The 27,216-nt window shown below is 38.9% G+C and overlaps 3 protein-coding genes across 6 annotated transcripts; all 3 read right to left on the bottom strand.

The window, feature by feature from the left end:
• Positions 1-1,355: 1,355 nt before the first annotated feature.
• LOC103396471 (epidermal growth factor receptor substrate 15-like 1) lies at positions 1,356-16,493 on the bottom strand. 4 transcript variants are annotated; one of them, XM_008334564.3, is made up of 23 exons: positions 16,376-16,493; positions 15,947-15,988; positions 15,309-15,398; positions 15,177-15,224; positions 14,976-15,071; positions 14,809-14,874; positions 14,434-14,559; positions 14,283-14,342; positions 13,913-14,179; positions 12,910-13,067; positions 12,476-12,617; positions 11,132-11,217; positions 10,268-10,340; positions 9,971-10,132; positions 9,680-9,877; positions 9,030-9,194; positions 8,538-8,646; positions 8,289-8,425; positions 8,096-8,153; positions 6,657-6,742; positions 6,337-6,400; positions 3,979-4,112; positions 1,356-2,935 (listed from the first exon to the last, which is right to left on the bottom strand). In XM_008334564.3, the coding sequence occupies exons 1-23, from the start codon at positions 16,400-16,402 to the stop codon at positions 2,789-2,791; spliced, it is 2,541 nt and encodes an 846-aa protein (XP_008332786.1). In that variant the 5' UTR covers positions 16,403-16,493; the 3' UTR covers positions 1,356-2,788. The 4 variants fall into 4 exon arrangements, 3 of the variants coding, with proteins under 3 accessions (XP_008332786.1, XP_008332787.1, XP_008332788.1); XM_008334565.3 differs by lacking the exon at positions 3,979-4,112 and adding an exon at positions 3,400-3,416 and having other exon boundaries at positions 16,376-16,492; XR_003053039.1 differs by having other exon boundaries at positions 2,804-2,935; positions 3,400-4,112.
• Positions 16,494-16,929: 436 nt separating this feature from the next.
• calr3b (calreticulin 3b) lies at positions 16,930-20,748 on the bottom strand. Its single transcript, XM_008334563.3, has 9 exons — positions 20,497-20,748; positions 19,817-19,918; positions 19,150-19,353; positions 18,973-19,067; positions 18,649-18,858; positions 18,412-18,525; positions 18,180-18,323; positions 17,974-18,066; positions 16,930-17,856 (listed from the first exon to the last, which is right to left on the bottom strand). Exons 1-9 carry the CDS (start codon positions 20,594-20,596, stop codon positions 17,641-17,643), a joined length of 1,278 nt encoding a protein of 425 aa, XP_008332785.1. The 5' UTR covers positions 20,597-20,748; the 3' UTR covers positions 16,930-17,640.
• Positions 20,749-22,795: 2,047 nt separating this feature from the next.
• On the bottom strand, positions 22,796-25,989 carry LOC103396468 (retinal homeobox protein Rx2-like). The gene is made up of 4 exons (XM_025052392.1): positions 25,646-25,989; positions 25,213-25,217; positions 23,985-24,241; positions 22,796-23,844 (listed from the first exon to the last, which is right to left on the bottom strand). Exons 1-4 carry the CDS (start codon positions 25,930-25,932, stop codon positions 23,407-23,409), a joined length of 987 nt encoding a protein of 328 aa, XP_024908160.1. The 5' UTR covers positions 25,933-25,989; the 3' UTR covers positions 22,796-23,406.
• Positions 25,990-27,216: the final 1,227 nt, after the last annotated feature.

Here is a 27,216-nt window from a genome sequence, read left to right as displayed (position 1 = left end):
GAGTTTATTATTATTATTATATTATTGTGATTCAACTGATGTCATTTCTTTTATTTAAATTGCTCAACCCACATGACCAAAGTCTTTTTATATAATGTCGAATATGAAAAGTTTTTTGTGTATTATTATTATTATTAAAATTATTTTGTAATAATGTAGCTGGTACTACTTATAGAGACACCAACGAGGGGCTGGCCCTGTACATATATATACATATATATATATATATATACTGTACTCTTCCTCTGACACAACTGGAACGCCGTGTTTGACACAAGTGCCTTTCTATGACTGTGCTACTGTAAAACTCTCATAGCCACAAAACTGTTATGTTCTTGTTGAGGGGGAGGGAAGGGGTGAGAATGCACATACAGATGCCCAACAAGTGCAGACAATGTTTTTATTTAAAACTGCCTCAAATGTCTGGACAGTCATGATTCTCTTTTTATTTGATTCTGTTTTTTTTTCCTTCCCTGGTGTGAAACTCTTGGTTCCAGCCCCTCTGTACACTATCAGGGCTTGATGTCCTGTGCATTATTTTTTACTTAAATTTATAAGGACATGTAAATGGATTTTATACTGTAAAATGTGTATTTATTGTAAATATTAAACAGAAATGAAATCAAACACTGCGCCTCGGAGCTCTCCATTTTTTTTTTTTTCAGACCTGCAGAGCATCACGTGTCGCTCACGCTAAGTATGTTATACACGCCACCCATTGTATACGCCATTCTAATTCTAAAATATGGCCGCTCCGTGTTGACTATGATGTTATGCAGCTGCAATACAGCGAGGGGCAGTCACTTGTGGGCTTAGACTATAAATACAAACACTCCATCTCCATAATTACAGAGTGAGCCAGGAGCCGTCTGGACAGAGGGGAAGAGCAAACCCTCATCAGGGAGCCCTTAGACTCCCTTTCTGGTGGGTAGAAATTATAGAAGCACATCAAAAGGCCTTAATACTACAATTACATAGTCACCATGCACTACAATTTCAAAGTAACAAAGTCATTGCAAAATAAGTCTGCATGGTGTCAGTATTTGTTTCACCCACATCAAAGGCTTAATCAAGTGAATGCTTCCATACCATAGACCAGATGATCAGTATTTCTATCAGCATCATCATAAGTCAGAGTACTTGAAACTTTTACACACAATATATATTTAAAAAAAAGAAAAAGAAAGAAGGAAAGTAAACAATTACCTGCAGCGGTCTTCTTCCTGGTGTCAATATTCACAGAGAAGTCACCTGAAAAAAAAAAAGAAATTGAAAACATGAAAGTCTTTGTATCTCAACAAATCTTAAACCGATTCTTCTTCCTCATTTTTAAATCAACAGCGACCACAGTCCAGCAGTGTTAAAATGTATTTTATTTCATTAAAAGCTGATTACAGTTCTGACAACTCCAGACCTGTACTCATTTGTTACATATAATCACATACATAGTGTGCAATAACATGTTACAATAGTGATATGCAGATAAATAAGATTGAGTGTCTCTAACCAGCCACATAATAGTACAGTGTTACCGTAATGTACCAAATAAACCTGATTAGTGTTTCTGTTTTGCGGGGTAACTGACTTCTAGGCCAGACGTCGTCCAACTGGATCATCAGACACCGACAAACAAAATAAAATAAATCTTCATGTAACAGTGATGGGAGAAAAAAACACACACACATACACACACACAAAAAAACAACAACAAACAAACGCTGAAGCAGACGTCACTGTGCATGTGAGTAAGAAGTCGCCGGAGAGCTGAAAAAGAGAACGGCCAAATGTAACAGCACCAGTATAAACAGTTTATACTTTTCTCCATTTGATATTAAAGGGTTAGAGTTGGACAGGAGGTGCAATTTGTTCTGCAGGCGTCACCGCAAGGCAACCAATGAGAGACGACGACAGATGTACACAAACGTTGTTGCTGCTGCTGCTGAACTCTACGTAGAGTCAACGCTGTTAAATAAAAGAAGGTCAGTGATTATTGCGCGTCCTCAAGTCCTGGCAGAAAACAAAAAGCAGGAAATAATTTAATGTTCAACAAAGTCATGTTAGTACAAAAAAACACATTTCCTGCACGTCTTTCTCTAAAACCCATTGATTGAATTCCCACACTTCTTCTGTCTCGGTTCATTAAGGCCATAAATAGGTGTGATAAAATCACAACTGTAAGGGAACACTTGTAACCTTTGTAATAAAATAAAACAAAGTCCTGCCGTTCCTATGCAGAATATGTGCAACGCATGAAGAAGTCTCCAGAAAGTGAAAGAAAAAAACTTTAACCTCGTGCTTACAGTCAGCTTGAATAGTTTTGACTTTGTGGATTTTGTGTAACTCGTGTCCGTTGTTCACCAAAGAACCGTTGCTCTAAACACAAATAAAAACGGTAAAATATTCTATTCTAAGTATTTGCAGGGTTTTGGTTAAGGCTGAGCATTTAACCAGAACATGATATGAAGTTGGATTTAGGTCCTAGTCCAGATCCCTTCTGGTTTGTGTTGCGTTAAATGGCTATGTGGCTGCAGGACGAAGCCAAGCTCGAGTCGACTGGTTCTGTATTGTCCCTGATTATAGTTACCATGTAGTTTGGGATCATTGAACCTTGACTGGTGGCTAAAAGTGGAGTCATTTACATGAGTCCAGTCATGGTCAAAGGAACACTGGTGTCTTATACAAATTGGTAGCAGGAGCCGGTAGTTGTGTCAGCGCCGCTAGTGTAGTGAGCCTGCAGACAGAGGGCAAATAAGAGGAGGAATGAAAAGCTGTGGTGGGACAAGTCTGGTCAGACGCTGGGCATGTCGGCTCTACTGAGAGCGATGGCGAGCTCCAGATCCTGCTGCTCCTGGAGCCGCAGCCTCCTCAACCTCTCTTGCTCCTCACGCTCGCTCTCCCGCTTGGCCCACTCCAGCTGCTGGCTCTCATTTCCAAACTAGAGCAGGGAAACAAACGTGAAATGAGTTAAAATGTTGCAACGCATCATGAAAATGTCAACGCATAAAAAGGAAAAGTACTAGATTAAAAGTGGATTTGAGCAAAAGGAGGATGCAAATTTAAAATATGAAGAGTTTTCAATTACCGCTTTTAATCTGCGCAAAACAAAAATCAAACCATTTTTTTATGCAATAGTCAGTGGGGGGAAAACAAGTTCATAAATAATGAACTTTAGATTTCACAAGAGAATTACAGAAAGTTTCAGAATACGGATTAACAGGATATCCAGTGCTACGCTGGCGCAGTAAATTACACGCCACGTGTTCTGGGAAATATTTCAGTGTGAATATTTATTGAAAAATAACTCGTGTGCTCATGAATCGTTGGTCTCAGTTAATGCTGTGCAGACAGGCTTTTCACATGCAAAGGATTGACCACCACACCCTTGTACGGTCTTCTTACCTTGGCCTGTTCAGATTCTGGCAGAAAAACAAAGATTACAATACAGAATCTCATATGAAAACACACACACACACACACACACTTCTTTCCACCACTGTTGTGTTGGTAGGAGGGACAGAACAAAGTGGAGTCACACGGAAATGTAAAAAAGCGGTCACAAAAACAGTGCCATGCATCATCCCTGCCATTGAGAGGAGACTCAGCTGTCCATTTATACACAGCAGCAAAGAAGCGGAAGGAGGGGGACAAAGAGGCAGATTTACTCTCTTGTGCTCTGCTTCCAGGCATATCATGCTTTTACAGAAAATAAGCCTTTACCTTAAACGTCAACACCTGAAAAATGCTGCCTGACCAGGCAGGTTGAATATCACGCTGAATTAAAGAGTATAAATCCTGACTTCCTGCCAAATCTCTACGCTGTTTGGTCAGGTGTTAGTCAACAGCCGTCATGTGATACCGCGTGTGAGACGGGGCAGTGAGGACAGAGCCGACACCTGTGAGTCTGCACCTTTACAGTCCGGAGAGTGAAGGTCCAGCGGTCATGCAGACAGAGAGGACTCGAGGGAGAAAAACACTTACAGAGGCAAAATCTGCAAAACCAACCGCACCGCCTTTGAACGTTTTACTCGTGTCTGTCGTAACAAAAGACTCTTTAGTGTCTGCTGTGGGGCAGATTCCCGGGAACAGCTCTGGGGCACCCGAACTGAGCAAACCTACCAGAAAGGGAAGACGTTTGAAGAAATACATGTCTATATTAGGGCTGTCAAAACATGTCATTGGATTAATCACAGGGTAATTGGGATGATTCATCAAAATTAATCAATATTAATAGAGCTAAATCAACATTCTGAACATTGAGCTTCTTACAGTTTAAAGTTTAAAGATTTAAGTCATTACTGTTCGTCTTCATCGACTGTGACTTGTTGGACAGTCTGTTGTCCTCGACAACAACAGTCTACAGTCCGTTTGACATTGTGTCAGACAGCTGGTCAGTCGTAGACTTACTGACTGGCCTGCACTCACTGACGTTGGTCTCACACGAGCCTGGCGTCTGACCTGAAGTTGACGCTCACATGCTGAGAGTTGAGATGTATTTTAAACTCACGGTGCTTCAGTGAAACAGAATGTTTCCTCCTACGATGTGTTTGTGTACAAATAACTACACGTGTATCAACTGTGAATTAGAGCAACAATAAGATCACTCTGCCCATGTGTTAAAATGCATGAAAAAAAAATTTAATCTGATTAATCTTCAGACTTTTTGACAGCCCTCGACTTTATTCATTTAAACTCCACCATATTTCAACATATTTCACCGATTAAAGAGCAAGTATACTCTTCTCTTGCCTGTATTCTAACAGAAAGCAAAGAGCTTTAAGCTCTGAGAATATAACCACAGGCACTATTAGCTTTAAACTTGGTGTTAACCACAACAGCTCACTGATGCATTGAGGTTTAACAAGCAGAGTGAGGTTTTTTTCTCAGTAAGTACAATTGCAATAGATGGACCCACCCTTTTCAGAACATTTCCTGTTGTAATTATTATGTGACCAGAATTTTTTCACGTCAGTTTCCACCAGTTACATCTGCACATGATGAGACGTCCACTGACTGATGTAGAACAGATCAGGTACAAGCACCAACTTGACAGAACTAAAACAATGTGCAGTTCTCCAAAAAAAAAATAATTAAATGGCAACACCTTTTTCCACCAAAACTATTTGTGCAATGAGTCCACAGCTCAGAGAGTAGGCTTCTCACTTCCCCATCATCTATGAAAAACATCTGTGGAGCCAGCCTGCTGCTTAACAGTCAACACTCATCTTTACCCATCACTGTGTGGTGAAGCAAAGGGGAACGACCAACTTTCTCACGCTGTGGCTTCTGCTAAAAGAATAAGTGCAAGGTAACAGCGGAAGGGCATGTGCTGGGCACGTCCTGCCAGCCGTGTGTGAAAGAGATATGCATCGGTGAAGAAGCGTCAAACATGTGCGTGTGTGGGTTTTGTTTTGTTTTTTTCATGTAGTATAAAAACAAAAATAAATATCCAGCTTAACATTAAAAAAAAAACCATTAAAAAATATGAATATATAAAATATAAAAAAATGTTTCTTCTGTATATTACTGGAACAAAATAACAGCTGGTAGTGTGTGTTTTCTAACCTGTTATTGTGACATATATCAGTCGATCAAAAAATGTATATGTGAAAATGTTGAGGAAAAAAGTGCACAGTAAGTGTTCAGTAAAAAGTGCACAGTAACTGAACATTACATCATAGAGTTGGTGGATTTTAGTCATTATTGTTCACTCTGACAGTTCAACTACTTTCATTATAGTACAATTATGTTTTCATAACTAGCATGAATGACTATGTAGCTTAAATATATATACGTATATTATGTTTTCATAACTAGCATGAATGAAAAAACAATATGCTAAGTTACAACTGTCGAAAATAAAAGCTTTAGTTCTAAGAGTCAATTGTGTGACTATGTAGCTTAAATATATATACGTATATACAGTATTATATACATATATATATAAACACTTAAATATATACAGACGCACACACATACATACGCAGATATTTACACATAAAACATACAAATATACATACATATGCATCATATATATCCAGACCAAATACTTTCATTAACTTTAAATAGAGCAACAGTCAGTTACAGTAAGTAACTAAGGCTGAGCTTCATTTTTGAACATGTCTTAACCATAAGAGTCGATGTAGAGCAACTGGATTGAACCGTTACGTCTGAAGTGATAATTTATGAAGGATAATAATTTCTACTGGTTTCCATCAACAACACTGTCGGGTTACTAAGAAAAAAAAAAATAAACCATTAGAGAGAAGTGAAACAGCAAGCAGGGTCACGTTCCACCACATGCACAAACACATACAGGTACATGATCTCAGGTCTTACCATAGGGAGGTGCAGGTCGGTTAGGAACATTCTTCTTTGATGGGAGTAAAGGGTTGTCTGATTTCTGTTCACACAGCCGAGAAAAAAAAAAATACTATTATTTATTTCATAAATCGATGACTACGCCAAAAAGTGTCTGCCAGTTTCTAAAGCTTCTGGCCTCATACCAATGAATGTGCTTTCACAAATGTCATAAACTGACAGGGAGGAAAAACAGATATAAATCAAGAGGAGCAGTAAATACATGACAAGTCTTTTTCTACAACTCTGTTTGAAGGTGCACAGAGTTCAAACAAACAACAACAGATGCAGGAGGTTACCTTTGTCATCTGACTGAAGTCAGCAAACCCGCTGCCCTTGCTGTTAAAGGAGTTGCTGCGAAAGGGGTCCGTTGACCCAAACACATCTGTGACAGGAGCACATTAAAATAAAGCATTGGGAACATTTCAACACACGCATGGAAAAAGCCAGCAACTAAAAATAAAAATTAAACTCTACCGCTCGCTGCTACTATAAAAGGCACCTGTGTGTTTCAGGAAAGGGAATGTGGCGTGACCGTCTAAGTTTCCGAGACATTTATTAATTTTTTTTTCCCAACCCAAAAAAGCTGGAGAGCAAAGAGCAGTTTTGTTAAACCAGGGTTACGTGTCTGATTAACTAATTAGAGGCGTGACTTTGCACAGAACTGTGCCCGGCTTGTTTTTGAAGCTGCTAAATGAAAGAGAAAAAAAAAAAGAGAGAGAAACGACTAACTGCAGATAAAAAAAACAAAATGTGGTAATAGAATATGTTTGTTGTGAGTTTGCTACACAAGAGAGTGCATTCATGTGAAACACGCAGTGTTTTCTCTTACGCACTGTAACTGGACTCAGGTCTTACAGAGGCCTCAGTGTTCCACTGAAGGTGTGTTACACGGAACAACACCGGCCAGGACCGTCCACTGACCTAAAACAACGTGTGCGATGAATGAAGCAGAGCAGCTGAATAGCAGCAGATATAAAGACAGGACAGAGGCAGGAGTGAAGTGGTTAAAGGAGTGGCAGTGTATTCAAGTAGAGCAGGACCAGCAATCACTGACTTTCTGTTATGCTTGGACCCCGCAGGCCTCCTGTTTTTCCAGGGTGGGGGGTGGGAGTATTTTTAGGTAGCCTGTAGTTAAATGCGTAGACCCCACACTAAAAATAGACCCAAACCCACAGGAAAAAGTGAAGCCAGAGTGAGTAAAAAACTGTTTGCCCCCCTTTTTTTTGGCCTCAAAAACATACTCTAAATCTAACACGTCACCGTAACGACAAAGAATGAGTCTTTGAGACGTTTCCCAACAAGGAGGTTCTGTCACCTTCACATCACTGTAAATAAGGTCACGTTTTGAGAAATAAGCACAGAACTTCTACGCATATAAAGCTCACTGCTGATGATACCGCGTCATACTTTTTTGTTTAACAGTAATACATATAAAGTACCACTAGAAACGACCAGTACATTAAGGACAGAGGAGCTCCATCCAGCCGGGGTTTAAAACGTCGATGCCAGACTCAATTTTTGTTTAACAGTAATACATATAAAGCTCCATCCAGCCTGGATTTAAAACGTCGATGCCAGACTCAATTGACTACTTCACCTTCTAATGTTTGACTTTCCCCCAAATGGAAAACAATTTTTGCCACATCGATAAAATAACTTTGGACAAACATTTACTTTTCAACTAGAAAAAGATTTGCTTGTCTGTTTTTTTTTTTTTGTGACACCAATAAATTACCTGAATTGTTTGGTTTAGAAGTATTTGAGAACGGATCTCCGCTGCCAAAGGCACTTGGCTGTAAAGAATATGACACAGCAGTGAACATTTTTTTTGTTCAAAAAATGTTTGAAGGTCACAATGGCATAGCCACACAACAAGCAGAACAAGAACTGAACTATTCAGACAACAGTAAATAATCAGTGTTTAGTACCTTGGCCGGCAGTGAGGGTTTTCTACCAAAAGGTTCTGAGGATGCTAACAAGTCGGTGTTGTCTGTCTTTTTAAAAAAGTCTTCAGATGAGGTGCCTTTGAATGGATCCTTTTGTTTGAAAGGGTCTCCAAATGGATCTTGAAAATGAACAAGACATAATACTAATCATAAATGCATTTCTTGAAGGCAGTGATAGATTCATCTGGTGGTTCCCAAAGTGGGGTGCAGTAAAAGAAAAAAAGTACAGACCTTTAAAAGTGTCGGACTTAAAGGGATCTTCACTCAAGAAGGGATCTGAAGGAACCTCCTTAGCAGCACTGCTGTTGAACATGGCTATCTTTGACTTGAAAGATTCATCCTGGTGAATACAATCAACAAATACATCAGCATGTCACAGTGAACAACACTGATGTCAGGCTCAGGTAACTTTTCGCTTTTCTTTTAGACTTTCTTTGATTATGATAAAATCTGGTTAAACATGACACCTATCTGAGAACTCAGCAAACACTACCTCAACCTGTGTTACATCCAACAGGATTTCTCATCTTTGCTGCTTTCCTCCTCATTTTTAAATTTAACCCAACAAACAAGTTTAAAAAATAAGAAAACCTGTAGAGGAATTTGGTGCTGTACACTCTGTGGTCACAAAGAAGCATTCACAGAAACATCGTAAATTAAATGACCGAAGACCTGAGAGTTGAACCCAGAACAAAGAAGATGCTCTTGTAATTATTTCCTCACCGCACTCCTGAAACCTCCATTCGTCTTTGCAGCAAACCCCTCACTTAAGTCTGGCAGGTTGCTGAAGTTTCCGTCGCTCATGTCCCTTAAAGCTGAGTTGTACTGCTCAATGGTCTTGGTCACTTCAGTTTGGGTATCTTTGATCATAGACAACTTACTGCGAGCCTAAACACACACACACACACACACAAAAGAACACCCTTTTTACCCATGTTTCATATTTGATTTCTAATTCAAATTTTGTCAAAGACAAAGTTAATTAAAAGAACAAAACAAAAACTGAATCTTAACTGATGCATTAGAAAGAAAAACAAAGTGAAAACATTTTGCAGTCAAATCTGCACTGATTTTGTCATGTTAAAAAAAAGATGAGACCCAATCCGAACTGTTCATTGGCTTGATTGGCAGGACATGTTAACAAAAATCTATTCATTGCCAACATTCATTGTCTATTTATAACATCACAAACCATTTAACATTTAACATTTGCCCCAAACAAAACTTCTGTCTTGTTAGTGAAATTCTAGCCTTTAATCTGCAGAATTAGATTTTTTTTTCCTCCACATTTCATGATACACAACAATGACAAATAAGATAATGTCTAAGCAGCACAACCACATGTGACCTGTCGCCTCTCCGACTGCTCTGACCTGATTGATCTCTTCCTGAGTGGTTTTCAGCGACTTGACGATGCTGTCCAGCTGGACGCGGCCAGAGAGGAGGCTCTGCTCCAGCTGGGCCTCCTCCTCCTGAAGCCGGCTCAGCTCAGCCTTCGTGCGTCTCATTTCGTCCTCTTGGCTCTGGAGGTCAATCTCCTGAGAGCGGATTTGATTCTGCAGAGAGGAAATCTGAAGAAAAGGAGCCAAAAAAGTAGACACAATTAGAATTTTTTTTTTAATTCTAATTTTTAAAAAGTGTTGTGAAAAGTTTGGGGTGCTGACCAGCTGTGATTCTTCCTGACACTTCAGCTTGACATCATTGACCATTCCTTGGAGTTTTGAGCGCTGCTGGTCCATTTCTTCCAGACGTTCCTGGGAGTCCTGCTTTTGAGACTCCAGGTCCTGGAGACTGCTGCTTTCTCTGTCCAAATCAATCTGCATATCCTGAAGGTTTATCAAACACACGGGCACAGGTGACGGCTCTGATGTCCCTGTTTTATGCAGCTACGAACTCTTCCAGATCATCTGAACACTATATACGTATAATGCTACGTATTAATTCTGTCTGCTTAGCCTTACCTGAACATCGCTGTTTTTTTGCTTGATGGCGTCCTCTTTTTCTTTTATCTCCTGCTCCAGGATAAATTTCTCTCTTTAATGAAGCACAAGAACAACCACATATTAAAAGTCCCATTTCATATGGAAGTAACATTTTGAGATATCAGCAAAATAAAAGGCATGCAATTAGACCAACTCCACAAATATGGCATAAATATAAACTAAAAGCAGTCACATAGCAACTGAAAAACACATGGAGCCAATGTCTGTTCTCAAAAAAAGAGGGTCAAAGTTCACAAGACTGACATCAAGTGCTGCTGAAGAAGTGAAACTGATGATTAAGACCTTTGCTGAAGTATTAACTGAGATTATAACAGTGAGAAGTGAGAAGTAACTTCTATACAACCAATGTTTGCAAACACATGTTTGCACTTTTATGCACTGTCACTGTTCTCCATTTTCAGCATACAATAACTGTTTTGGGCGTAGAAATTGTGTTCAATCTGACTGACAAGAAAGGTAAAAGAAAATGCGGGCGTAGAAATTGTGTTCAATCTGACTCACAAGAAAGCTAAAATAAAATGCGGATGGTTTTGCCTTTCTTAGAAGTCCTCTCCTGAGATGTTGAAAATTCATATATAGATAGAATGATAGTTAGAAGGTTAGACAACCTGCGATTTTTCTCATGTCTTTGTTTGCTAACATCTGTGTCTGTTGCTGGTGTACTACTTGCATTATAAAAACCTGAAGAAGCACTGGTTAAATAAGCTATAAGTAACAATTGGGCTTTGATTTTGAGCCTACACATTACCTCACTTATTTTCTCACGGCGGAAATAAAACAAAGCTACTCCATCCCCCTGTTACCCAGGGTTCAGGGGCTCACCTCTCCAGTTGAGCTATTTCCTGACTGAGGTCATCCAGCTCTTTGATGCCCGTCAGCTCTGCAGGTCCTGTGGAGCTGAGGCTGTCCTGAGGTGAGAGACAAGTAAATACACGAAAGACAGGAAAAGAAAAGTTGCATAAGAAGGTGCAAAGGAGGAGCAGACATCATGTGAAACCACAGAGAAGAGTGTGTCAACAGATGAGAGAAAAAACGGTGGACATTAATGTTAAAGTAATATTGAAGAAAACTGGGTCATTAGACAGAGAGCTGGAAAGAAGGGGCAGGGGGCGAGGGAGGAGAGGTATGCAGAAAGAGACGGCGAACAGCTTCCCACTGACATGTCTAACAAAACACAAGGCACAGGAAGGAAACACAAACATCTCGCACAGCCAGAGAGGGGAAACAAACATCCAGACAATATGAGACAGGCAGTGGAAACAAGAGAATACAAAGGAACGCAGCCTAAAAGTGACCAGTGTTCAAAATTAGGCATTGACCTCATGCAAAAAAGATTTTTAAATCAGAGTTCAATTTAAAACAGTGCACTTTACTCTGTACTTCTCTAAATCCTGTTGTTTAATTAATTAAATTTGTATCATCAGCTGGTCAATAATACCCAGAGAGAACCTGTAGAACCACAATAATTAAGTAACACGTCTTGTTTAACAGGACTTAATTAAATATTCTGAATGTAAATGGACAACGGTGGTTGTAATTGATGCTTTGAAACAGCAGGCGGCAGTGTGAGCCCCGAATATAGAGGTTTAAAAAATTTTTTTTTTCAAAACAAGATTCTGTATAATATTAAAACAACACTAAAAATATTCACTTGTGTTAGCAAAACTTGCAGTGAGACAAAAATATAAAATAAAAAACACGTGGCGTTGAGTGTTTCAGACCAGGAGAGTCATTATGACACAACAAAAGCGCCACCTCCTGACACAAAAGTTAACTGCTACTCACACTGCTGTCTGTCAGACAGGATAGGAACAGGCTTAGAAAAAAGTAATGCAAGAGCAAACCCCCGAAATTACAATTTAAAGCAACAATGTGTTACTGTATTTATTAAGGGAATAAGAAATGACACCTATAAAATTAGTTTTAAACTGAAGGTGCCTTAATAATTCCCATTTTTTCCACTTGACTTATTAACGTTTGTTAAAAATACTTTTTAGACAATTACTGTAATATTGGTGTGCTTGCTACACTTTAATTGTTGCTTTAAAATGCATTAAAATAGATTGAGACAGATTCTCATGGTTCAAACCAGAGTGGAAAATAATTTCTTGGTTTGCAAAATAAACTAGAAAATGAAAGATGTGGTGTCTGTACAGGGCTACCAACCCTGTCTGAGGGAGGAATCATGTCTGGACTGATGGTGGAGGGAGGGTCGATGCCATTGATAACCTTCTGCTGTATTAGATACATGGCCAGAGCAAACCGTTCCTCGGTCAGCTTCCCTGTCTGTTTGGTGTCAGCCAGTCCCCTACAGACAAAAGATAAGCAGTGGACACATGGACATTTGTTCAACTGTGTTTTGTCTATCACTCTCTTTGTTGAGCTTTTTTTTTTTAATTCTCATCTTCTGTAGAAGACGTTATGACTTGAACAGTCCACAAGATGGAGCCATTGGACAAACTATCATCCATAAATAAAGCACTTTAACAAACTCCAAAATAACGAGCTAATAAAGCAGTGCAGTAATAATTCTACAACTGTAATTGTCTCAGTCCATGAAGGATGCAGAGAAGGCAAGGTCATAGGGACAAACGTCTCACCATATCTGGGCCAACATTGTCTGTGAGAGGTTGGACTGCATGAAGATCTCTATCACCTCGGTACCATTTACCAGTCCGTCGTTGTCTGTGTCCGTTTGCTTGAAAATGTTGCTGTATCGCTCTCTGTCCGCCACAGGTACAACCCAGTTCACTGCAGGCTGCAATCAAACAAAACATTAAACATTTTCTATTCATCATTGGTTAGAAATTCAAAAACATATGTATACACAGTAAACTTCTGAAAAGTCTTCCCCTTTGATGAAAATGTCAAACAAAACATTAAACATTTTCTATTCGTCATAGGTTAGAAACCAAAAACATATGTATACACAGTTAACTTCTGAAAAGTCTTGCCCTTTGATGAAAATGCCCGGTTTTTCTGACCAGCTAAAAGAAACTTTTTAAGTACATCATGTGACGTATTCATCGTTAAAAAAACATTTAAATGGGTGAATGCTGTTGTTATGTAATCATGACTCAGATGCATCCCTTCCCATTAGGCAAACCTGTTTCTCCAAAACTCACAAGGGGAATAAGTACAACGAAAAGGATTTAATCAATGTGGCTGAACAGGTTCACCTATTAGCAAGTGTCAAGCATTAATATATAGTTGGTTTCTTTCAGTCATGGACTAGAATTCTCGAAAGGAATCAGGATTTGAACCGTTTGATCACAGAGTCCAACATCAAGTACATTTTTCTCTCAGGAATGTGTCCTCAAGAAAACTTAACTCATACACAGAAAGAGTGGGTTAACACCCTTTTCTGCAAGAGTGGGTCAAAGGTCATTCACATTTAGCAGTGGAGGACCCTGCTCCATTATTTTCTTTCACCAAACCAAAGCCTAGATGTTGATTAAATTATTTCTTTTTCTATACATCAGTGAGAAACACTGTACAAAGTATCAGACAAACTTCTTGTGAAAATCAGAACACAATGATGACCTCATACAAGTAGTGATTTATTTTTTAATAAACTGAACATCTTTAGATGTGGTGACATACCTGGGAGCTGGATTTAAAGGAGTGTTTTGGAGACAGGCTCACGCTGCTTATACTGAGGGGGGGTGTGCTGCTCAGACCTGCGGTGGGACGTAAAGCCTCTTGGAGAGGAGCCGGGCTTCCTGAGAGCCCAGAGAGAAAGGGCAGCACAGCCACAGCACCAGGGAGTGCAACCGCAGATTTCTTTCTTTTAGATGGAGGAATAAGAGAAGGAGGCAAGGTGACAGGGACAGGCTCCTTCTCCATGGCTCGATATACCAGATGCATAGCCTGGAGACAGAAATTAAGTTTTATATATATATATATATATATAGTTATGTAACTTGTCTTTTTAGGCAAGGTGTTTCTGTGTATGAGCCAATCGGCTTCCTACCACTGTAAACTCTTCTTTGTCCAAATGTCCATCTTTATCGACATCACTCAGGTCCCAAATCTATGGAAGCAGAGATGTTTTAAAACTGGGAATGTTCTGGAGATTTTTTTTACCAATATATTTTCTACAGGAGCCTCAGTGGTTACATCACCTTTCCTAACACATCCAGAGGTAGCTTGGAGTTTATTAAAACTGGTCTGACTTTGTCCCCCGACAGAACACCTTTAACTGGAGTGAGACTTTCAAAAATGCCCTCGAACTTCCCTTTTTCATCAGGCTGAAAAAGAAAGAACAAACATTAAAGAATAGAATTGAATAGAAGCGAATACCCTTTATTGTCACTGCAAAACATAGTGCAGTGCAACAAAACTAGGTCAGCAGCTCTAGTACACATGCTCAAAGGTAACACAAATGCCAAAAGTTAACAATAGTTTTGAGTGTTGCTTATTTCAAAGACAAATTGATTCAAATAAATGTAAATGTTAGACATCTTCCAGTGTGTAAAATGTAAAATACTCCAGCTTACCCTTATTGCCCAGTGTGAATCAGATGTTGTTGTTGAAGCACCAACTAAAGGACTACTAGTGTCTCTCTGTCAAAAGAAAACACATGGACATGATTATAGCAAACAGAGCAGAATAAATTAAGAAAAATGTGTTTCACGGAAAAAAATAATTATTTTTCAACACTCACAAACTTTGGTGCAGCTACAATTTGGCTTAGATTGTTAAGGCTGACGTCATGTCCACTTTGTGCTAAGGCTACTAGTCTTAAAGAGATGAAGAAACCCTGCAAACAGGAAATGGGCAAGTGAGGTGCAATGTTTAAGGCAAATGTCAGCATTTTCAGTCACATAAGTCACAGTCACATAGTGTTACATAAGTTTAACTTCACCTTTTTATCTAGATATCCCTTTCTTTCAGAGTCAGCTAAGTCCCAAATCTAAGGAGTAAAAAAATGTACAATATCAGTGACAGTGGTAACACTGAAACTCTTCATGAACTTATATGTGTGATTGTGACCCACCTTCCCAAGTTTAGTGTCTGGCAGGCCTGACTTTTTAAGGAACTGAGCTGCATCTACAGCTGAAATTTTACCCGTGTGTCCTGGGTCCAACTGCAAAAATCAGTACAAAAGGAACATGACTATGATTTCTTAATAGATTGACTATGATCAAAAAATACACATGCAATGAACAAAAAGAGTTGCTTTACAACATAGAGAAACCAAACGTTTTAGAAAGGGTTGTTAAACTAAAATAAGTTGTTTTAGTGCTTGTCTGCAGTAATTTGGTTATTTGTTGTGGTCATAAAAAAGCCAGACAAAGTGCTTGTGAGTGATGTGTAAAGTGCTCTTCAACTTCATTTGATCTTTTATCTTCAAAATCTTTTAAATTTCCATAATAATGATAACATAAAACAAAACATTCTTTCAGAAGCAACCACAGTCTGTATCATTGACAACTGCAGCCATAAACATTGTGTGATTCCAACCACAGTCTGTATCATTGACAACTACAGCCATAAACACTGGACTTGTATTGTATTTTTACTAAAGAACCCTGCACTGGAGTGTTCCATGAAACATAGGATGGGGGAAAACATTTGTACAGAGGAATATGAAGTTGACACAACACCTGAGAGCAAATCACAGCTCGACCTTACCTGTCTGTAATAGTTGTCATATGCAGGGTTCCCACTGGACAACTGCAAAGGCACACAGAGGGAAACATAACACCAGCCAAGTGAACCGAGTTTTAAGTACACAAACAATGCTAACGCTAGCTGTCAATTGTGTTTTAGCGACTTTTATCTGGTAAGAGTTCATTAACATTACGACAGTCCTGTGTGCTGACGCCACCGCTGTCACTGCCACAGCAGCTTCCTCCTTCCATTAAACCGTAACTTTGTAAATGTAGCCTACCATGTTAACTCTTAAATACAGCGAAAGCTTTAACTTTACGACACTACAGGCAAACGTTCAATATAGCGCACAAACCAGTGATGTGAGAGACAACAAACTCTGACTCTATGACCGAAAAGCGTTCGATTTAAATATTAACAGGCTTTTCCAAAGATATGGGATGATCCTACCTGAGTGAGTGTCATGAGCGCCGCCATATTTCCTGTTGTGACGGGAGCGCGCAAACGGCCCTGAACCAACAGCCGTGGTTCAGGTGCCGTGAACGAATCCTCGTGCACGCAATACGGGGCGCACACTGCCCCTTAATGGTGGACTGGTGAACAAAGATTTTGTTGAAAATACTTTATTTTATTTTTTATATTTGCCAGAATAGTAATGAAGTGTTCTTTCAAAGTTGAACAGCAGCTTTGGCTGACCTGTAAGGGGCCCTCGACCACCGGGCCCCAACACATTAAGTCTTAGCTTTTTATTAGAAAATGCATATACTAATAACTTGTTTATTATAATTATAAATTCCACCAAAAATACAATAATTTAAATGATTATACAACGAGCATTCACTTATAGCTTTCAGCTCCAAACCTAGGTCATAAGACATGTTTTGGCACGTTAATGTTTTAATTTAATCTTCATTCTTATTCATGTCTATTAATATGTCCATCAATGAAATGCAGATCTGTGTGATTATATTACATGTACCACATAAAAGAAAAATGACAAATGGTTGTTTTATTATATTTTAATAAAAACTTTGGTATCAATAACATTCTGTCCAATAAAAATATGAGTGTAACCTTCAGCCATGTCCTGAGTCACACCAGGGGGATTTCTCCAGACTTTCTAGTTATGTGAAAGGATCCTCACATATAACTGACATTTAATATTTGTTGACATCCAACAAAAGGAAAAATGCAATTCATGAGGATTTAATTATTTTATGAACTCAGACAATGTACAGACTCAGTGCCAAAACAGAACCATTATAAGTTACATTATCTTGTTGATTTGTCTGTATCTGATTGCCCGTGCCATATGGGAATCTTGAATTTCACTTGCAGTCACAAGGGTTTGGAGAAAAAGACTGAATCACCATTAAACATGGAATGTTTGGCCCTCATCCCTGGTCATTTGTGTAGATTTAAGATCATAATGGGGACTTTCAGAGTTGAACCATGGAATTACACCTCGTTGTAGGCACATGACAACAGTGGGTGTTGGCGGGTTCTAAATCTCTTATTGGACTGGTTGGGTGACAAATATTACCACAGCAAAAAATGAAAGGGAACATCCTTTTAACACACACACACCCCCTAACATCACTACATCTTGGCTTTAGTCCGTATTGCAGGGAAAGGATGCACAGCAGCCACAATGCCCCCTGGGAAATACTGGACAGAGTTCCTAAAGGTAGGACAGAAGCTCCTGACCGCACCCTTTAAAGCTCATCTTTATGCTTCGCTTCCTCACTTTCCATTTCTGAAAGTGCCTCCTCCATTTCATCTTTAGTTTCTTCCTCCTCCTCCTCGTCTTCTTCCTCCTCTTCTTCCCCCTCCTCTTCGTCTTCACCTTCAGTGTCTTGTTCTTTGTTCTTCTCCTCCTCTTCTTTTCGTTTCAGGTCATCTTGCTCCTGTTTCATTTTCCTTTCTGGTTCCTGTTTGTCAAGTTAAAAGTCAAGTCAGTTTCTTTTTTATCACACTCAGTGTTTCACTGACAACTGTTTATTGTGACAGTGACATGATATGTAGCCTACAGCCTTTTAAACTTATACCTTTGTCACGCCCCACGTCTCCTTTGCAACATCTTCAGCTTCCTTGACATCGTCTGTGATCAGGAAGTTGTCGAAGATGGTTCCAGATTTCACCTGTGATTAAGAGTAACATTTGAGTGGATTTCACCTGTGATTAAGAGTAACATTAACCAGTTAACCTCTAATAATGGTGCTTTAAATACTTTCTATTTGATTGTCTTTCTCACCTGCCAAAGGTCAAGACCCAAAACACCAATGTTCTCAAATTTGTAAATGTTTGAATCAGCACTATATTCGGGATTGTCAATCTCTGGGTGAATCCACGGCCCCTTGTAGTTGGGGTTGTCCATCTGTTTGGGTTTCCATTCTCCCTGTAAATCAGAAGTCATTACTCGGACTGCAAGGTCTACATACAACACAACAGTTATTCTCTATGGTAAACAGTCAAATTGAATCTACCTTGTACTCTGGGTTGGGGATCATAGGTGGCTCCCACTCTCCATCCATATCTTCATCCCAGTCTTCAGGCTTTTTAGCATCAGGGTCAGGAATGTTTTCAGGTTTGTCCCAATCCTACAGACACAAGCAAAAAAGTAAAATTTTTAACCAACTATCTAACTAACATAACTTCATTCTGACCAAAGTCTGTCTGTGCCAGATAAGAACCGAGGGAATTGTGTACATATGTGTATATACCTCAGGCTTGGTGTCTTCGACATCGTCAATTTTGTCACGGTCGTCCCAATCCTCCGGCTTCTTGGCTTCAGGGTCCTTAATCTTCTTGGGAGGCAAGAAGTCCCAGTCTTCCTCCAGACTGCCAGACTCCACCTTCTCGTTGTCAATCCTCACCTCGTAGGTCTGATCTGGATTGAGGATCAGTGTGTACAGGTGGGTGAGCTCGTCATCCTAAAGGGAAAGCAGAAAAAAAACGCTTGTCAGAATGAGCCATTATTGAAGAGATACTGGTTGTTTGCGGAAGACATTTTGTATTTTATTTCTTTTCATTTCAGTCCTCCTTGCCTTGCATTTAATCTCTTTCTTGATGAGGTGATTCTTTCCCTTGTAATTGAAAATAACATGGACTTTCTTGGTGCTGTAGCCGCAGATGTCAGGTCCTGCATGAAACAAATATTGTCAATTGATCATCTAACCGTTGATAATGTAACCACTTCAACAAGAACTGTCCTCACCACTTACCGAACATGATATGGTATTCAGAATCTCCATGCATGGCAGTCTGATCCAAACTAGCAGGGAACACTTTCACATAACCACCACCGCAGTCAATTTTCTGCTCGTGTTTGACTGTAAACTGAATAACCAACGTCTTGCCCTCGTTGCTGAAGGGTTCAAAACGAGCAGAGGTAGCATAGAAACGAGCATCCTGGCTGGTCTGGAGTCCTACAGGAGCACAAGAACAAAAGGCATTTGTAGCATTAGGAACCAATCCTGACTGATCTCCATTTTACTCAATTTGCTCAGAGTATGAATATGTTTATTTCTTTTATTGATAGTTAAAGCCCTGCATCAGTGGTCCTATGTATTATAGAACAGTGGAGTGAATGCTGACGTGTAGGTCTGTACAATGTGTTCATAACCTAATCAATAGTGACGTTAGTTTAAACTTTAATCTTTGTTGGATTATCTTTTCATCCGTTTCTCCTGAAACAGGAGGTAAAGACTAGCTGTCTAGTCATAAGACTTGTTGTGTGATGTGTACACAACACTTTCAATTGTGAGGATATATTTGATATATTGATCTTCCCTTGATAAATGCAAATTAAAAATCTGAAAAACTGAACTGAGGAGAACTATATATTTCAGCTTTCATATTGTGTAATGAGGTTATTAAGGGCAAATTTACCTTTGTCTTTCTCCACATCTCCATAGAAGTTACCAGCTGTCAACTTCCACTCTCCATAGTCAGACTTGTGTTTGGAGTTTACCCAGCGGCTTCTCCATTCATCTGATGACAGAAAAACAATAGGTTTAGAGACAAACTGAGGGAAAAACCCCAGAGGGGGCTTTTACTTAGATACACAAAGTGACAAAGTGCTGTAAGACATATGACTAATAACCAGAGTAGTTCTTGCTGAGTAGCTTAACCTGCAACTGGGTTTTATTTCTCCAATATTCACATTATTATTATTTTAATATTTGTTTTATTAAATAAAAATCAAAGTACTTAATTAAAAACACAATATCACGAAATATTTCTTTTAAAGAGTAACAGAGAGAATGACAAATTTAAGCTGTTCTTCCTTTAAAAAACACACAAAAAAGGGTCTTAAGGGAGAACTTAAAAGCTGTATTGATGCTGACGCTATGTTTGCTAATCCTGTCACGATGCTAACGCCACACATCTCACAACTGACTTTAATTCAGAATAACGGCGATTAGGAGTATTTACAGTATGCCAATAAAAACACACGATATTTAATATTTCCAGCACATGACATAGTGTTTAAGATAGAACATAGTTACAAAACGGCAGACCAGTGGGTGGCAGAACTGCAGGCTGAGGTTGTAAATGCACAAACTTACCACCATCTGCAAACTCTTCCCGAAAGAAAACCGTTGCGTTGACGCAGCAGACTGTTAGCAACACAGCAGCAACTACACGTACCACCTGCATTCTCCTCATCTCTGTACCTTCTACAGCAGACAACCTGAAGTTTGCTGTCTAAAATGACGGAACCACAGGGGAGACCACAAGGAAGATAAAGGAAGGGATATTTTAGAGTGGCTCCAGCGAACAGATGTCTTTCTGTCATTGGTCAACAGAGCCAAGCGTCGGGACCAATCAGAGTTAACCACGAAACACTCGTTTGCACTGGGCTCTGATCTGAGATCTGTTTTTATAATCATGCCTTTTATCTTTGTCATTACAGCAACTGTCCGATGGATGGCACCAAATATCAAATGAGAAAATTAATGCTTTAAAAATGGTCTTCTTAACTCTAGTTTTTTCTTTTTCTGTTTTTTTTACTGTGATGACAACCTAGTGGCCAATAATGTAAAACAAACATGGCAATGTAGTCATAAATCACAATAAATAAAACAATTTACTAAATAATTTATATTTCTTGTTGTACTTTTGTTTATATTTTCAACATTTATGCCGTTTTTTTTGCCTTTGCTCATTTTTGTTATTTTGTTGATAACTTTAAGTAATATTTAACATGTTCTAACTTTTTTGTAAATTTCTTTACATTTTTTATAGGTATATATTTATAGGTAACATTTAGAAAAAATTGAAAACATTGTTTTCGTATTAGTACTAGTGATCTATAACTGTTTTCTTTATTTACTTTAAGCTAATTTTGGTCTAATTTGTTTTGCTGTGAACAGGCTGCACCTCCTCTTGGCACAAAAATACTTTTACATAATCGTCTCAGGGCCCTCCACTATTAGAAAATTACTAAACAATTAATAGAGTTCTGGTCAACGTGTGACTTTCCTCTAATCGGACAAAGACAAGGAGCTGGCGCCAGGCATCACCCACCACCCCCTTTAACACACACACACATACACAAACACACACAGTCTACAATTATGTCAAGGGAGGAAAATCTCCTTTGAACGGTGTTCTTAATCAAACCTCATTATTTACGCTCTTTTCCTTTATTATTTCCACCGTGGACCAAGTCCCATTCACCGGCCTGTTACGTGGCGCTTGGGCCCCAGAGGAGGCCATGCTAGGTCAAGCAAATAACATCGCACTGTGTCTAATTAATGTCTGTTTCTCAGTATGTTTCCAACAACTTCTAAACATTGCTAAAAAGTATTTTGACAAAGGTTTCTTGACTAAATATAGCCTTGTCAAAAAAATAAAAATTAAACTAGTCTCTGTCAGATTCAAATTCACTTCTGTTTAACTAACTTGAACATTAGGTTGTAGGATGAAAACACTAAAAGCACAACAATAATACCCTTTTCAGTTCTATGTTGTTTCCCATTTTGAAAACTAAGCTTCCAAGACATTGTGGAAGTGTGATTTCAGAACGACCTAACCACAGGAGCTACCGAAGGGCAACACAAACTCAAGCCATTGTGGCCTGTGCCTAGCAGGCGGGGCCTTTTGACACCAGTGGCTGGGCCTGATGAGGTGAAGCTTCATCTGCCTAACGGCCTGGCAAAGATCCACAGGCCTGGATGAACACAACAGGTGTCCATCAAGCCAGCTTTTGAGCTTACATGGTCCATTGTATGCCAGCACTCATTAATAGCACTAAGTCATTTTGGCTGATCTCTAATGTGTGTGTGTGTGTGTAAAGAAAAAAAAACAGGATCCATCACAGAGTTTCTACTGTCGTTCTACTGTGACTTTATTTAATTTATGCACTGTTTTTGAATGTTTTTTTTTTGAAGAAAATACAATAAAAAACTGTATTGATAAAAATGAACTTCCACACAATTCTATACATATTTAGTAAAAAGACAGTTCTTTTTTTTTTTTTTTACTAAAAACAAATATATGTTTTCTTTGGCCTTTTGTTCGACTGCTGTTAACAGTGAGTATAAACAACAAAAGCAACATAACCTGTATAAGAAAAAATAGGTAAATTGCGATTAGTAAAAAGTTGTGACACAGAAAAACAATGTTGTGTAAAAGAATACTATCAGACAAGAAATAAAACAGAAAATATTGTCAAGGTATCATAATGTGTTTTACACTGATTTCAGTTTCAGTAAATGAAATATCTTGCAATGTTTTCAAATGTTTGTGAAATGGAAATCAGGAAATAATGAAAAAACCCACAAAATCCTAACACCAATGAAATAAAAAAAAACAAAGTTTAAATGCAAACAAATCCCATACACACACGTGTCAACTCCTGTCTCACACTATTACAGTAGCTGCATCCTCCAGTTCCACCCAACGACCCCCCGACAACATTATCTTTAAAGAAAAAAAAAACATTGAAATATAAAACTTCATTCATCTTTAATCAGCATTACTGCAATACAGTGTTGAAACTGCGAGTGATTAATGAACAGATTTGGTAGGGGTTAATCAGGTTTTGAAAAGGGTTTTTTTGGGGGGTATTTGAGGGCATTCTGTCCATGGCTGAAAAGCCGAGGTTAATCGCTTTAAAAGCAGTAATTAGGTGTTAAGAGGTATGCTTGTCTGTTTGAATTAGTCTTCAAACAAGATTATGTTTCTTGACTTCCGATGATGTACACCCTCCCCCTTTAGCTTCTCTAAAAATTGATTTTTATTTTAGTGAGGAGAAAAAAAAGCTTCAGCTTCAGTGGCTTTAATTTTGAAAGAGTAAAAGTTTGCTGACTTCCCATTTGTAAATCGAAACACGAATGAAATGCAGAGAGTGGTCTGATGTTTCACACAGATTTTTAAATCATTTAGGTCCTTGTATTCTTTCAAATTCAATGTTTGAGAACCAGTGTGTAAACATTCAGAGATGAAAATCCATGTGTATTGATTCACCGCTGTTACATGTGCTGCCAGGTTTTATCCATGGACTGAATGTGCTCTTTGGCCTTCATCCTGAGTGCAGCGATGCTGGAACTCCTGTCATCCTCCATCGGGTATTTATCACTGTAACTGGCAGTGCACTGGTAAGCAGGTGGGCCCATGGGCTGCATACCCTGGACCATGCCAGGTGGGGTGTTGAGGAAGCCGTGGCTTGGATAGGCAGGCTGCAGGCTCTGGGGTGAACCCATGAAGCCTGGAATTGTATGCATTGGTGGAGCAGTTGAAATAGGCGAAGTCAACCAAGGGTCAAGGGGCATCGGGTTAGCCACTGGACCAGCACTGGGCGGCATTGGGGGACGACTGAAGGATAGAATGGGAGAGTCATGGAGCTTCATGGTGCTAGTGTCTATCTTTTCTTGACGTCGCCACTTGGCTCTTCGGTTCTGGAACCAAACCTGAAGAAAAAAATTAGACGTGCAGTTATGTATCAATGATAAGACAAACAGCAAATAATTAAGATGATAACGAGGTCGTCAGGAATTTACCAGAGCACACGACTATCAGATCAGAATCTTAAACATCACAAAGAGTTTACCTGCACTCGAACCTCGGGCAAATTGACCTTCATGGCCAACTCCTCTCGACTGTAGACGTCAGGGTAGTGGGACTTCTCGAAGGCCCGCTCCAGCTCGTGAAGCTGGTAGGTGGTGAAAGTGGTGCGGTTTCTCCGGTGTTTCTTTTTGGTGTGCAGCTCCTCTTTCATGTCGTCTGGAGACTGGTCGTTCAGGTCCATTTCCTTCTGCAGGTCGTTCATTTTCTCATCACACTTGTCACCAGAGAAAAGCTCGGCATCTTCTGTGGAGCACAGGATACAAGTGATAGGTAAAAAAAAGAGATTATTGATATATATATATAATTATATATAGAGACAGGGGAATAGATAGATAAGTAATTTACATTTACATGTTTGTTATGTAATACATGTAGTATAAAATATTAGAATTAATGTGAGATCAATTATATAGCACCAAAGTATATTCTTATATATATAAGACTTAACAGCTAATTGTTTTTAACTGCAGGGTTAGGTGAGTACAAATGACATTCTCTTTCACTGAATTCTTTCCTTACAATAATCCCACAGTAACAGATGCCACTCGTTAAAGCTGCGGCTGCACGTCTCCTCTAATCTAACAAAGGATTTAAGGTGGCTTCTGCACAGGCTGAGTAAACACTACCTCACCTCCTCATACTGAAATGCTCACTTCACACTGTACCTGATGGTTGTAGTATTTGACCAATTAGACTCACGACTCACAAACACAACACTACATTTCTATACATATACATTGTTGGTTGTACTCTAACGATAGGTATGACATTCCCTTAGTGCCAACTTTAGATCCAGATGTGATACAAGTTTTACATAATGTAGGAAATTGTTTTCAATCATATTCCTACACATACCTTCTTTATGCAATCAATGTATTAAAACCAGTTTTAATACATTTGCAGTTTTGATTTCGATATATAATTTCATGCTCTGTTTGTCAACGTTAATCAAATGTGGCTTCCTCCCGTCGCCTGTAGGGGGCAATAAGCACTTGAAACCTCTGTGTCATGATTTAACTGCGTTTTACAACAAATTTACCCACTTAGAACTACTAGGCCGCACTGACACTGTTCACCTCTAACTGAAGCACACAGAATCACAAAACTTTATTTTAAACATCAACCAAACATCTTTACTTTACACCAACAAATATATTCAAACTGATTTTTAAAAATATTAGATTATAGATTGTGTATAAGCCAGTGCTGACCAAGGCTAGGGTAGACTAAACTATCTATGTTTACACACTGAGCCAAACTTCTTCGCTGGACATTTCTGTCATAAAAACCTGTGAGTTGCATTACTGCCACCTATAGGTAATGTTTTGCAATAGGAAATATTCCAATACAGGCACGTTCCCTTCACTTGCAAAATAAAAGATATGAGAGAAATGATTTAATACTTAATACGATACAGGCACGTTCCCTTCACTTGCAAACTAAAAGATATGAGAGAAATGATTTTTGTAACACTTAATACAGAGATTATTTTTAATTTACTAACTTACTGAATCATTTTATAAAATAATCCTGAATAAAACAGCTTTAACCTTAACCTTAAAAGAACCCATGGAATTAAAATAAAAACCCAATTTTCAAACTATTATATAATTTTTTGTGTGTTTGACAGCTTCCCAAAAAGACTCACCGTGGTAGGAAGAATGCTGGGAGCTGTCACCCAGGTCTGACAGGTGTCCATATGGGTGCAGCTGGATTTGCTTTTCAGGACGCTGCAGATTTTCTCCTCCAACTTTTTGGTTGTCAACAACTCCTACTGAACTCAGTAAGGCGTCCTGGTCTTTAGTAAATCCCAGTATGACATCAATGCTGTGCACCCGGCCTCCGCTGCTGGACCCGGCACCTTTAGCGATATCGTAGCTGTCCAGGCAACTATCGTCCACTATTCCCAATGAATCCATTGATAAATGCATCCGAACCTTTGTCAATATTTTTTTTCTTTTTTCAGTGAAAAATAGAACTGATGTCAAGTGACAGACGGCCAACACTTCTGGTTCCTTAGAAACTGCTTCACACGGAACAGAGCAGGTGAGAATGAACCATGAGGGGAAATCCTTCGAAGATTTTCCTCTGTACGATTTAATGTACGTTTTCCATCAGAGACATACACACTGGCTCTGAAAGAAAAAAAACAGTATTTCTCACTGGAACTTCAGTGAAATCGAACTAAGTTTTTTTTAAATGATTGAGCACATACTTTGGTCTGGTCACTTTTTTGAGAAAACTAAATTTTCAGTTCAGCAATGCATGTAATGTGTAACAGTTTTGCAATAACTGATTTTAACCTTATTGAGGAATTATGACATTGCCAAAAAATAGAAAAAACAACCCACAGTAATTAATTAGAATATTAGCCATAAAATGAAAATCTTTTATTCTATTTCTAAAAATATTGTTTAAATAATTGATGAATAATTATCAAATAAACAGCCTGTAAATTCCCAGTATTTAATATTAATGTTCATCTATAACAAGGTGGTATGTTATAGATAAATATAAACTTTTTTTAATATATTTTAAATACAACCAAGTATATTCAACAAAAATCTGGATGAAGATAAAACATTTCCATTCTCATTGATCAGGTATAAAACCTACTTAAAGTGTTTAGAGAATTCTTACCATCGTTGAGGTCCCGATCGTAGACAATAATGTGCACATGTTGTCTCTATAAGAAGACTAACAGCAACATCATCCACTGCCGGTACTTCTAACTCTAACGCTTTAAATCCCTGAAATCCCCTGCACACAAGTGGAGACGGGCCCTGCAGTCCAGCTCCTGCACAGCAACCTGCAGCGTCGTCTGCTCTCCGCTGGAGAAGCTGTCCTCAGACACACAGACAGGACAGCAGAGCGTCAGGAGCACTGGTCGTAGAAGCAAAGAGTTTAAGAGGTTTATTAATTGGAATCCTTCCCCTTTAAGAATGACTGACAGTTGTTTTCTGCCAAAGTAATTGCTCCAAATGTGTCCTGCATTCACACCACAGAGGGAGGTCATTGCTAATGAATCCCAGACAAAACTTTCTTTCACAAAATCTATTGTCTGACAGATAATGGCTTGCACTGAGAGTTTTTGCTAATCCTTTCATTATAGACAAAGTATGGTGGTGGGGGGGGGACACAGAGATGGGCCGGGGGACACATTGTAATGATCGGTGTTCATGAAGTAGTTCAATTTGACTCAGGACCTCATTCTG

The sequence above is a fragment of the Cynoglossus semilaevis genome, chromosome 20 (assembly GCF_000523025.1).
Source record: "Cynoglossus semilaevis isolate Cse_v1.0 chromosome 20, Cse_v1.0, whole genome shotgun sequence".
NCBI lineage: Eukaryota > Metazoa > Chordata > Actinopteri > Pleuronectiformes > Cynoglossidae > Cynoglossus > Cynoglossus semilaevis.
This window is presented reverse-complemented; position numbering and strand designations above follow the sequence as displayed.

What these genes read in the sequence shown, in the direction of transcription:
- LOC103396471 (XM_008334564.3), bottom strand. Translation starts at nt 16,402, where the DNA reads ATGGCGGCGCTCATGACACTCACTCAG. An exon ending in CAGACACTAAACTTGGGAAG is followed by an intron (nt 15,225 to 15,308) that starts GTGGGTCACAAT and finishes TTTACTCCTTAG; the next exon opens with ATTTGGGACTTAGCTGACTC. An exon ending in CCTTTAAATCCAGCTCCCAG is followed by an intron (nt 13,068 to 13,912) that starts GTATGTCACCAC and finishes GTTTGATTGCAG; the next exon opens with CCTGCAGTGAACTGGGTTGT.
- calr3b (XM_008334563.3), bottom strand. Translation starts at nt 20,596, where the DNA reads ATGAGGAGAATGCAGGTGGTACGTGTAGTTGCTGCTGTGTTGCTAACA. An exon ending in TCGAAGACACCAAGCCTGAG is followed by an intron (nt 18,526 to 18,648) that starts GTATATACACAT and finishes TTGTGTCTGTAG; the next exon opens with GATTGGGACAAACCTGAAAA. An exon ending in TCCCCAACCCAGAGTACAAG is followed by an intron (nt 18,324 to 18,411) that starts GTAGATTCAATT and finishes TCTGATTTACAG; the next exon opens with GGAGAATGGAAACCCAAACA.
- LOC103396468 (XM_025052392.1), bottom strand. Translation starts at nt 25,932, where the DNA reads ATGCATTTATCAATGGATTCATTGGGAATAGTGGACGATAGTTGCCTG. An exon ending in TGCCCGAGGTTCGAGTGCAG is followed by an intron (nt 23,845 to 23,984) that starts GTAAACTCTTTG and finishes TTTTTTCTTCAG; the next exon opens with GTTTGGTTCCAGAACCGAAG.